Below are 11,673 nucleotides of genomic sequence, written 5' to 3'. Positions count from 1 at the left end.
CTATTAAAGTCAAAGTGTTGATTTGATGAAGTTCAAGTCTCCAACAAACCGGAAGAAGCTTCACAATAAAACTCTTCAAACTTAGAGGAATAAACTTCAAACTTAAGAATTCAGATGTTTTCTTCTGTTTATCCATAATTGTGAGGTATTAAAAACTGAACCATCATTTTGTACCTGAACAATATCGACCTCCTACCTACGAATTTATTTTATACAACTATATATATAGTTCATTGTTCTTTATTCAAAAACACAACAGGGAAGTGATCAGAAAGTCTCTAATTGTGTGGCAGTGAGGGATGCTGGGTAATCTGCTGTGAACCCTTCAGACTTCTGTCCCCACCTGCAGCTGGTGGTGAGTTCCTGTCCCGCTGGTGTCCTCTGTGTCTCCTTCCTCTCCCGCTGGTGTCCTCTGTGTCTCCTTCCTCTCCCGCTGGTGTCCTCTGTGTCTCCTTCCTGTCCCGCTGGTGTCCTCTGTGTCTCCTTCCTGTCCCGCTGGTGTCCTCTGTGTCTCCTTCCTGTCCCGCTGGTGTCCTCTGTGTCTCGTTCCTGTCCCGCTGGTGTCCTCTGTGTCTCCTTCCTGTCCCGCTGGTGTCCTCTGTGTCTCCTTCCTGTCCCGCTGGTGTCCTCTGTGTCTCCTTCCTGTCCCGCTGGTGTCCTCTGTGTCTCCTTCCTGTCCCGCTGGTGTCCTCTGTGTCTCCTTCCTGTCCCGCTGGTGTCCTCTGTGTCTCCTTCCTGTCCCGCTGGTGTCCTCTGTGTCTCCTTCCTGTCATGCTGGTGTCCTCTGTGTCTCCTTCCTGTCCCGCTGGTGTCCTCTGTGTCTCCTTCCTGTCCCGCTGGTGTCATCTGTGTCTCCTTCCTGTCCCGCTGGTGTCCTCTGTGTCTCCTTCCTGTCCCGCTGGTGTCCTCTGTGTCTCCATCAGTTTCATCTGATCAGCGAGTCAAAAATTTAACACCTTTAAATTAGTCTGAGTCAATGACATCACAAAAGTCGGCTATAATTTAAAAAAGGTATTTATAAAATTCAGTTGCTATAAAATCAGTGCCATGAACAAACTCCTAGTGAAGAAGGTGTGGGGGGGGGGGGCGGGATCTAAGCAGCTCTCTGACCCACAGCTCAAACAGGAAGTGCTGTGTGCGGCCGTCTAATCAGGTTTAAGGTGAACTTGAACCCTGCTGCTACAAAGCTGTGTGTCTGTGTTTGTGTGTCAGTGATGTGTGCGTCTGTTTCCTGTAATGAGTGACGAGGACCTGTACCTGCAGAGTTGGGGCTGGACTGATCTGTGTGTGTCCTGTTCCATTCGGCTGCTTCCTGTGTGTTTATCATGATGGTGTAAATACGCTGAGTCTGATCAGCTGATCAAACCCGAGGAGCTGAGCTTCACTGCTTCCTTCTGTTTGTCAACTGTCGTTTTATTTTCTGTCAATTTCAGCTGAAAAAGAAAAAAAGAAGAACTGATGACAGTGTTGACAATGAAATAATTTTCTTTAAAAGACATTAGCTTGTTTTAATATAATTTCATATATCATCCGAGTACCTGGTAGATATTGGATTTGAATAATTTAGATTCTTTTCTCCTCCAGCTCCAGCTACTTGTCGTCGGACTCGGAGCCGCAGGTCGTCTCCTCCCTCCAGACCAGGACCATGTCCAGACTCAGTCTGCGGCTCGATACCAGTCTGTTGGATCACAGTCTGCCGCTCAGCAGCGCCTCCTACAGCGCAGGAGGAGGCAGCTGGAGGAGCAGCAGGTGAGTGATTGGGAGGTTGAATGTTTCTTGCTTTTACTCTGAAAATAAAAGTGTTCTTTTCCTGTTGTTCTCCTCCTTCTCTCCCTCTGCTTCTTGTTCTCCACCTCTTCTTCCTCCCACTATCATACTCTTATCCTCTCCTCCTTATTGTCATTTTGCTCCTTGTTCTGATTGGTTCTCTCTGTCCGTCCTCCGTCAGGTCCCTGAAGCCTCGTCGTTCCCAGCATCACTCTGTCTCCTGCTCGGAGTCTCTCCTCGTCCCGTCTCCTCGTAAACTGTCCGGCCGCTCGCTCCACAGCAGCAGCGTCCACAGCGTGACCTCGGACACGTCCCTGCTGTCCTCGCTGCTGGACGAGTCGTCCGTCCAGGACGCCACGCTGGTCGACAACCTCTGGGGTAAAAATGCTGATTCTTCCTCCGCGTGCAGAGGCTGGAAAAGAGTGTTTTAAATATAATTACAATTTTAACGCTGGTGATCTTCCACCTCTGATGTTTCAGGTTTGGACCATGATGTTGATCCCAAAGGTCAGTTTCATTAAATGAAATGTCCAGTGATATGAAACAAACATGATATAAAGTGAATATTTTCTATCTTTGTCTTGTTTCATAATTCTTTGTGACAGAAAGCACCATCATAGAGCAGAACACTGTCCTGTCAAACCGCACTCTGATTGGCTCAGACAGCTTCTGTGTCAAACACACGGGGCAGACGCTCGGCAGGGTTTACTGCAAAGACTGTGAGCTGCATCCGGACCAGATGGAGTCCGTCACCACACGCAGCTCCTCCTCCAAATACACCACCTCCTCCTCCTCACCGTCAGGGGACAGAGAACTGGAGACCTCCATCGTCTACAGCCGAGAGCGGAGCCGCAGGAGGAGAACAGGTGAGGGAGGACCTGCTTGTTTCTCATGGGTCAGAAAACGTCTCCGGTAAAAGTTTCTGTTTCATAAACTGTTTTGAATGTTTCCTGCTGCTCACAGGTGAAGAGACCAGAAGACGTGTCAGGTGGACCGGAGCCGGTCAGCTGATCAGCCGTTAACATACGTTTGTTTCCAGCAGGTGTTTTGTCATCCATGTTGGATGCAGGTGTGAATGTGAGCAGGAGGGCGGCGGCCTGTGTCATCTCCTTGCTCACTCTGATTTGCAGTTTCCTGTCGCTGCAGAGACGCCACCACATGACAGGTAGATCACGTGACTGACTCCTCGCAGCTCCACCACAAAACGTCGTTCTGGATTTAACGACTGTGTTGAATAAACATCCTGAAGTTAACCTCGTGTCCTGCTGACATCAATGATCAGCTGTTTTTTATCCTCTCCCACGCTGCTGGTCGACACTTCCTGTCTAAATCTGTGTTTCAATCACTTCCTCCTGAATCCGATTGGCCGAGGCCTCAGTGAGACTCTGTGGTTTGGTTCTTCCAGATGTGCTGCAGATGTGGCTGGACCTGTCGGTGGTGTGTGTGAGGAGAGCAGCAGGCGGCTGCAGCTCTGTGCTCACGCTCACCTGGCAGGTGTGTCAGCGCCTCACACACTCTGACCACAGGCATGGAGGTACCGAGTCGCTTTCATTAGGTTTCCCTCGTCACACCTTCAAAATAAAACGCACGTGGTGTTTACCTGCATGTTCTGGTTTTACTGTCACCTTTTGGTCTTCATAATGCAGCGAACTTCCTGTTTCAGTCTCAAGAGAATCTCCTCAGCAGGTGGACCTTTCCTCTTACTCACTTAGGAGGGGTACAACCAAACTCTGTGTTAATGTTCACTGTGTAAAGTTAAACTCCAGAGATCAACGTGTCCATCAGAAGAACCAGTGGTTGTGAACCAGTTTCTCTGATTTGGTGCAAATCAAAGTAACATCAGGTGAAACGGAATCAGAAGCAGGACGAGCCTCAACAGGACATGTTCTTAATGTGGTGTCCACAGACCGCTGACCTCTGCTCCTCCTCCCTGACTCCTTCTACTTCTGGGTTCTGCTCCTCCTCCCTGACTCCTTCTACTTCTGGGTTCTGCTCCTCCTCACTACTGGCAGAATGAGGTGGAGAACAATAGAACCACAGGGAGAACCTCAGTTATTTTCCACAGAGACGAATCAACAGAAGCTTCACGTTGGTTTTCGTCATCTCGTTCTCTCACCTGCTCGTTTCCTCCCAAACAAATGTTCTGCACCTCGGACACTTTGCCTGTTTCCCTGGCAAAATGCAAATCTGTGCGTCTGCTGTCAGAGCTGGTCCTCGGCTCAGAGGACACAAGTGGACGGACTGAGCGTCCCTCAGCTCCTGGTGAGTTCTGACTGTTTCTTCTGTTGCAGCTCGGCCTGATCGCTGTGGAGTCATGGAGCGGAAGGAGACGACCAGCCGCCTGAAGGAGGCGCTACATCCCAAAGGATCTCTGTGTGAGTTACTGCCATGCACACTAAAGATGCTGCTGATCTGGTTTCAGTTTGAAACTCTGTGTTTGAGTCTGAACAGAAACTGAGACTTTAGTAAACGATGAAACGTTCTCTTCCTGATTGGTTCTCATCAGTCACATGACTCGACTACCAGCGGTGAACACAAGGCGTCACTAGCACTTCCTGTCAGTAGCACTTCCTGTCAGTAGCACTTCCTGTCAGTTACAGTTCCACCTCGTGGTCCCTGCTCTGACTTCACCTTCACTGTTCCTCCTTCAGAGGAGTTTCTGTTACTAACCAGAGGAGACATCTACTTCCTGTTTACGTCACATGACCATGTATGTTAATGGTCATGTGACGTGTGTTTGAGTGTCAAAGGGGGTTGATTTAGAATAAAAACATAATTGTGTGAGGAGCCCAATTTTACGAGTGACATTTTCATCACATGACCTCCTCAGCTTCCTCTTGTGTGTCTGTAAGCGCACTGAGCTCACTGCTGACACCTACAGGTGACGACTGTAAGGAGTCGCCGCTCTCGGAGACGGACGCCGTCGCCTCCTCCTCGAGGTCGTCTCTGGCGTCCTCTGTGGGGGGGCTGATGTGGAGCGCTGCTGTTTTCACAGGTTCTGGTTACTTATTTTAATTTCACATTATTTCTTCCTCTGGATTTTTTTGTCTTATTTGTCGTAACGTGCGTTTGTGAATCAAATCAAAGTCCAGAGGCTGTTTCACTTCCTGGTAAATGACCCACAACTCGAGGTCATTCAGAAACCAACAACCTCTCAAACTTCCTGCCTCAGTACAAACTACTGCTCTGTTCCTCTGCACCAGCAGCTCCCAGTGCTCCCAGTGGCCGAGAGATGATGTGTCTTCATATTATATCTGATATCTCAGAATACCTTCAGGGAATTTCATCAAATTTGGCCCAAACTTTCACTTTGACTCAAAGAAGAACTGGTTTGATTTCAGAGGTCACAGTGACCTTCAAACAACCACAGGGTGGTGACTCATCTCTTCTCCAGTTTGGTGTGTGTCAGCTTCATGGAGCGCCGGACGCTCTGCAGGTTTATTGATATTCTTCTTCTCTGACCTGGGGTCAGAGCTCTGTTCTGTGTCTCTCTGCTTCTTGAGTAAATGTTTGGTCGTTCTTGGCTCTGCAGCGGATATGTGTTTAATTTACAGAACCAGGAAATGGCCCGGTGTCTCACCTGCCCTGTCTGTAGTTGATCTGAGCAGCTTCAGTCACCTGACAACCTTCCACCGCCGCGTTCAACCTGCTGCTGAAATCTTCCCTGATCGTGTGTGTGTGTGTCTGTCTCTGTGTGTGTGTCTGTGTCTGTGTGTGTGTGTGTGTGCGTGCAGGTAGAGCAGGGGGTGCCATCCTCCGGTGGCTCAGCAGAAGATGGCATCACATGACTGCTCCTGACCGTCCCGTCCTACTGACACGGCAAGTTTCCTTTTTCTTTAACTGTCCTGCTGCCCTGGTTGTGTGGGACATCATGTCATCAACAACAGTTGTGTAACAACTGGACACGTGTGGCATCAAAAGGTCAGAAATGTGCGGAGCTATAAACTCAAGTTGACATCAGAGTGATGTCTCTTGTGGATTTGATGAGACGTTATAAACTAGATGAAACTCATGTCCACAGATGAATAAAGACAGTCGGAGGTGTCTAAATGAAAAATCTAAATATCATCTCAGTTGAGCAAAATATTTTAAATTAAACAAACTTGTTTAATTGCTTAACTCCACATCAAACAGGACTTTGTGTGAGTTACACTTTTCTCTGCAAACCATTATGGAGTAAATGACTTCATTATAAAATCCAACACGTCTCCTAACTTCTTCAGTTCAAACTGCAGCAGCTGTTGTTGGTTCATTAACCAGACGCTGTCTCCTGCAGGTTCTCGCTCCGATCGGTCCTGATCCTTGTTCCTCTGCTGCTCTTCCTCATCGGTCAGTTTCACATCCTCATCATAAATGTCATGATTGCAGTTTTCAGAGCGTGAGCTTCTCTTTGGCTCCCTCTACAGGCCCATGTTGGTTTGGCCTTGCCGGCCTACAGTCCGTCCTCGCAGCTCTAAACATCACAGATTGGACGAAGGTGGTCTCCGACGTCCCCGCTCTGTCCTCCATGTACAGCTTCATGTCCTCACAGAGCCCATCAGCAGAGAGCTCTGCAGAGGGGTCAGGGGAGGAGCCGCTCTATCCTCGACCTCCACCAGCCGAGGAGGTAGTGACGCCACGTTCAGCTGGTAGAGGGAGAACGTTTCATGTCTAACTATTTACCTCAGAGTCTTCCAGATCTAGGTCTTTCAATCAGTCCTCATTGTTTGACAGGAGGAGTCGGAGCGGCTGGTCGGCCTGGAGCAGAGTGTGACGGGGCTGTGGGGGCAGGTGGAGGCCGCGGGGCAGCAGGCAGAGCAGAGGCACAGGGAGGTTCTCCAGCTGTACACCGACCTCCAGCAGCGGCTCTCTGCGCAGAGCGGCGAGGACGACCTGCAGCTCCGGATCGACCAGGAGCTGAGGAGGCGACTGGAGGAGGAGCGACCGCACAGGGAGCAGAGGGAGCAGGTCAGAGAGCGAGGACCGACAGGATGTGGTTTCTTTTCATTCATAGTTATTTATAATAAAGTTCATGGGGCCCAACTGTAGATTCAGTGATTCAGAGCAGGTCGCTGAGCATGATGGGATATGCGTTTCACTTCCTGTGTGTGCAGATGCAGCAGCTGAGTCTATCGTCTCGTCTGGATCAGCTGGAGCGGCTGGCGGCTCAAACACAGGTGAGAGCGTCTGAGCACAGATTCCACTGTTCATCATGAGAACCGCTCCTCGGACGCAGTGACCGGACGATGATGTGTTTCAGGAGGATCAGCGAGAAGCTGCGTCAGCTCCACAGAAAACACTTCCTCCTGCCATCAGGTAAACAACTAGAACACGTGAAGCTGAGGACGTGGATGAAAACACGGAGTAAAGAAGTTTCTTCTCTTTTCTATCTTCCTTCAGTGCGGGTGAGGAGCGTCAGTCCCACGACGCCCTGCTGGTGGAGGTAGCGAGGCTGGAGGTGTCTCTGGAGGACGTGAGGCGGGATGTGGACGGTCTGTCTGGGATCAAGGAGCGTTGCCAACAACTCGATGGAGTCGCGCAGACGGTGAGAAGAGAACAGTTATTTAGCCGGGAGGTTCGACTCTTTTTGAATCTCTTCCTCTGGTCAGATCTCCGAACAGGTTTCCACTCAGGTGCGTGAGGAGGTTCGGGCTCTGGTTTATGGGAACCAGGTGACGGTGGCAGGCGGAGGAGACGCCGTCACTCTCCCAGAGTCGCTCCTCCAGTGGCTGTCCCAGCACTATGTCAGTAGGGCTGACCTGCAGGTGGCGCTGTCGTCTCTGGAGCGCAGCCTCCTGCAGAACATCAAACTGCAGCTGGTGCAGCGTCGCAACGAGGAGGTCAGAGAGACCGTCCTGCAGACCACCGGCGACACCGTCACGCCGGAGGTGAGGGGTCCAGTTTCAAACGTAGTTTAAATAGAAATCGTTCCTTTATTCAGGATCGAGATCCTTTGAAAGGAAAAGTTTGTTCAATCGTCTTCCCCTCCGTCATTCAGAGGCTCGGGTTCAGATTCTTTAGCTAGCAGCTGCTTAGCGTAGCATAGAGCCTGGAAGCAGCTAGCCTCGCTCTCTAAACATCTCACCTACATTGCAGAACTGCTTTGTGGTTCTGCTGCGGGAGGTCGAAGCTGACAACAGCCAATCAGATCCCATAGATGCTAACACATGTTGTGACGTCAGAATGAGGCTGAGGAAGCAGTCGGCTGCAGAACCCAGATTTTATGTCTTGTTTTCTTATTTAAACATTGACAGCTAGCATAGCAAGTTAGCATATGAGCCAGGGAACTCATCACGACGCCATTACACGTGTCACTAGCGCCAACACAATGAATATGTGAGTCCTTCATACGGCTGGAAGAACCTCAACTCACGTTGACTGTTGTTAAAGTGGTTGTGTTCGGCTCAGTGCTTCTGATTCACACGGTTCTGTTTGATGACGCTTCACTCGACTCGTGGTTGTTAGTTTTCTTAAAGCATCAGAACTGAGGAATGAAAATAACAAATGTTTGCGTTGTTACGGTGATTTTCATGTTGTGGACGCTGGACAAACACGTCTCTGTTAATCCTATGCTAACTTTACTCTGGTATTTTCCCAGCTCTAGAAAGTTAAACAAGCTTTGTGTGGTCTCCTCCAGGACGTCCACAGGATCGTGAAGAACGCCCTGCGGCTGTTTTCTCAGGACCAGACCGGCCTCGCCGACTACGCTCTGGAGTCTGGAGGTCAGGACAAACACTCACTGCTGCTGTCGGACCCGTAATGTTGTATTTTTCTTTATTGTTAGAAAATCTCAGGTTAGTAAGTAAGAATAAATTAAAACGACAAGTCAACTCCACTGCACAGAAATCAAGGTAAAATAGGAAGGCTGCCATCATGTGGTGATTGTGTGTCTGTGCAGTAGTGGTCATGGAGCGGCGCGGTGGTATAAAGGTCCGTCCACACATGCGATCAATCCTGACGTCTCAGACTGTTTTTACACATCGAATAATCATAAAACCCGTTGGTTCTGTGACGTCGTCCACATTCATTTGAGGTTCCTAACACGCCTGCCGTCCTGCAGGGGGCAGTGTTCTGAGCACTCGCTGCTCTGAGACGTTCGAGACGAAGGCGGCGCTGCTCAGTCTGTTCGGACTTCCTCTCTGGTATTTCTCTCAGTCTCCTCGAGCGGTCATCCAGGTAACACACCTGTCAATCACACACCTGTCAATCACACACCTGTCATCACCCATCGCACCGCTGTCCTCAAGTCAGTTTTCTACTTTAGCATCTACCACCAACCCTGTTAATCTTTCCCCATCTGTTCATCAGCCCTGTTACACATGAGCAAAAACTAAATTACACAAGCGTCATCAACTCTCTTCTTCTTCTTCTTGTCTTCCTGTAGCCGGACGTCCATCCAGGGAACTGCTGGGCGTTCAGAGGCTCCACCGGTTTCCTGGTGATCCGTCTCTCCATGAGGATCCTCCCCACCGCCTTCTCCCTGGAGCACATCCCCAGAGCCCTGGCGCCCAGTGGGGCGCTGCACAGCGCCCCCCGAGACTTCAGCGTCTACGTAAGAGTCCACGCCAGCGCCAGCGCCCTGTGGGACATCCTGTGTCTTACTGAACGCTTTGTTTCAGGGTCTAGCTGAGGAGCGTCAGGACCGGGGGAAGCTGCTGGGAGCGTACACGTATGACGAGGAGGGAGAAGCTCTGCAGACCTACGCCACCGCTGTGAGTTGTGGCTGCAGCGGCCGCCTGTTTACCCAACATGCATTTCAACTCAGAAAGAAAAGTCTAAAAATAGTTGTCAGGGGTTGATCCTCGTTCTCAACATCAAAGTTCTGACAATAATTTCATGTCATGTAAAAAGCAGCAACATGTTCATTTATCCAGATCAGAGGATATTTCTTCTTATGTAGGAGTTGAACACGTGTGATGAAGACATGACACCGAAACAACCATCTTCATACTGATCTTCATTCTTTGACCGAGATCAGATCTGATGAGTGAAATCACACATGTCCGTGTTCTGCTTTGATTCCAGGATATATTGTCTCCTCGTTATTCTCCATATTTTAAATGAAACTATTCTGAAACTTTCACTAGCATTGGTTCATATTGTATAAAAACAGCTGAGTTGACATCAGCTGAGGTGACGATAGCTAATGTAGCTAATGCAATGAACCATTAACAGTAGCATTGGTTCATATTGTATAAACATAATCATATTGTATAAACCAGGAGCTGAGTCAACATCAGATGTTTTTATGAGTTTTACTTCCTCCAGAGATCGAGTTTCATCTTCTCAGCGTCCACCAGGTTATGATTTGGTTTATTAGTGTTCTCAGGCCGACAGGTCCATGTTTATTCTGATGAACATGTTGTTGCAGTGATGTTGGCAGTGAGGGAGAGTCGACTGTCGAGGGTCACACCCAGGTTCCTAGCAGTTTGGGGGGGGGGGGGGGGGGGGGGTATTATGAAGGGGTGTTTTCCTTCCAATGATAATGATTCAAGTATTTAAATGAACAACTCTCTATTTTATTCTACAACTCTTTAAATTGAACTTGTTTAATCTTTTACTTTTTGCGACTGTTGAAAATATCATTGTGATGCGGGCGAGTCAACAGCTGATGAAACTTGATCTGTGACGTCACTCGTATCTTAATGTCTGTTTCAACAGGAGGAGAACGATCAGATGTTCCAGATCATCGAGGTGAAGGTTCTGTCCAACTGGGGCCACCAGGAGTACACGTGCATCTACCGGTTCAGAGTGCACGGCTCGCCCAGGGACGTCTGAGGATCAAACTGAGGTTTGAATTGAAGCTGTGCTGCTCGCTGATTGGCTGCTGAGCATCCACGCTCTTCAGTTTAAATGTATTTTGTTGATCGAAGTCTCGACAGTGACGGTAAGCCCCGCCCCCTTCAGGCGTGGTCCTGTGGAGTAACGTCACTCTGACGACTGAGTTTGACTTTTCTGTCCATAGTTATTTTGATTTCTGTGTTTTGTTGGTTTTTATCTTTGTCACACAGACGGTTTTATAGGATCAGCTCATATTTTGTATCAACACATACATGAACATGTTTTAATTGTTCCTCCTGTTGACGCTTTAATAAAGAATGATTTTAACATGTGGCCTCTGAGCAGATTAATGCACTCGGATCTTTCAGAGTTTCAGGAAAACACATTTCTTTAAGTTTCAGTTACACAAAGAAATAATTTGTCAGTAGAAAAAAAAACGTTGTTTGTTTAACACAGAACAACCGAAGTCTCTTCAGGAGGAAAAACTATTCCTGTTTTAAGAGAACTTGAATAAACGTGTTTTTTTTACTAGGAAATATAAGATATGATAATCTGATCCAGAGCAACAGATTAAAACATGACTGTTCACATAGAGCAGATAAATATCAAAGAATATTATACTCTGCTGTCAATATTTTTGTCTTCAGCTGAATAGTTTTAATTTTTCAGTTTATTTGATCCATTTTCAAGAAGACATTTTATTTAACACCTGCTAGTGTGATCTGTATTTGTATCAGTATTATCTTTGTTCAATTCAAATATACATAATTACAATACTCTTTTCTCATATTGTGGGTTAAACATGGTTTCACTGCAGTGCCAGGTTTCTGAATCGTTTGGACGGAGACGTTTCTTATTCCTGTTTCTCTTCATGTGATCAGATCATTTCTGTGTTGATGAGTTTGATTGACTCCTGATGGAAGTTTTACTCCTGAGGGTTGAGACCAGAGGACGTCTCCCCTCGTTAAAGTCTATGAGACCAACTGGGATTTATGAATATGGACTAAACAAGAGTAACATTTGATTGATTACTGAAAACAGGATCAATGTCCACTTTTTAAATTCATTTGATTTGTTTCTAAAAATCCTCAAAATCATATTGAGTATATTGGTCGGGCTGGGGTGTGAGGTTTGACCAGGTCCTGG

The 11,673-nt window shown here is 48.0% G+C and overlaps 2 protein-coding genes across 2 annotated transcripts; one reads left to right on the top strand and one right to left on the bottom strand.

Moving 5' to 3' along the window:
• Positions 1-224: 224 nt before the first annotated feature.
• Positions 225-1,772, bottom strand: LOC128426879 (sarcoplasmic reticulum histidine-rich calcium-binding protein). The gene is made up of 3 exons (XM_053413934.1): positions 1,539-1,772; positions 1,258-1,433; positions 225-929 (listed from the first exon to the last, which is right to left on the bottom strand). Exons 2-3 carry the CDS (start codon positions 1,325-1,327, stop codon positions 268-270), a joined length of 732 nt encoding a protein of 243 aa, XP_053269909.1. The 5' UTR covers positions 1,328-1,433; positions 1,539-1,772; the 3' UTR covers positions 225-267.
• Positions 1,174-11,410, top strand: LOC128426880 (SUN domain-containing protein 1). The gene is made up of 20 exons (XM_053413935.1): positions 1,174-1,283; positions 1,585-1,749; positions 1,949-2,145; positions 2,248-2,274; positions 2,373-2,633; positions 2,810-2,932; positions 4,059-4,142; positions 5,502-5,586; positions 6,044-6,096; positions 6,174-6,373; positions 6,481-6,714; positions 6,861-6,923; positions 7,007-7,062; positions 7,147-7,291; positions 7,356-7,634; positions 8,384-8,468; positions 8,807-8,922; positions 9,131-9,298; positions 9,366-9,458; positions 10,408-11,410. The coding sequence occupies exons 1-20, from the start codon at positions 1,237-1,239 to the stop codon at positions 10,522-10,524; spliced, it is 2,598 nt and encodes an 865-aa protein (XP_053269910.1). The 5' UTR covers positions 1,174-1,236; the 3' UTR covers positions 10,525-11,410.
• The last annotated feature ends 263 nt before the right edge of the window (positions 11,411-11,673 follow it).

The sequence above is a fragment of the Pleuronectes platessa genome, chromosome 21 (assembly GCF_947347685.1).
Source record: "Pleuronectes platessa chromosome 21, fPlePla1.1, whole genome shotgun sequence".
Lineage (NCBI taxonomy): Eukaryota > Metazoa > Chordata > Actinopteri > Pleuronectiformes > Pleuronectidae > Pleuronectes > Pleuronectes platessa.
Note: the sequence above shows the minus strand (reverse complement) of the source record. Positions and strands in the feature narration are given on the sequence as shown.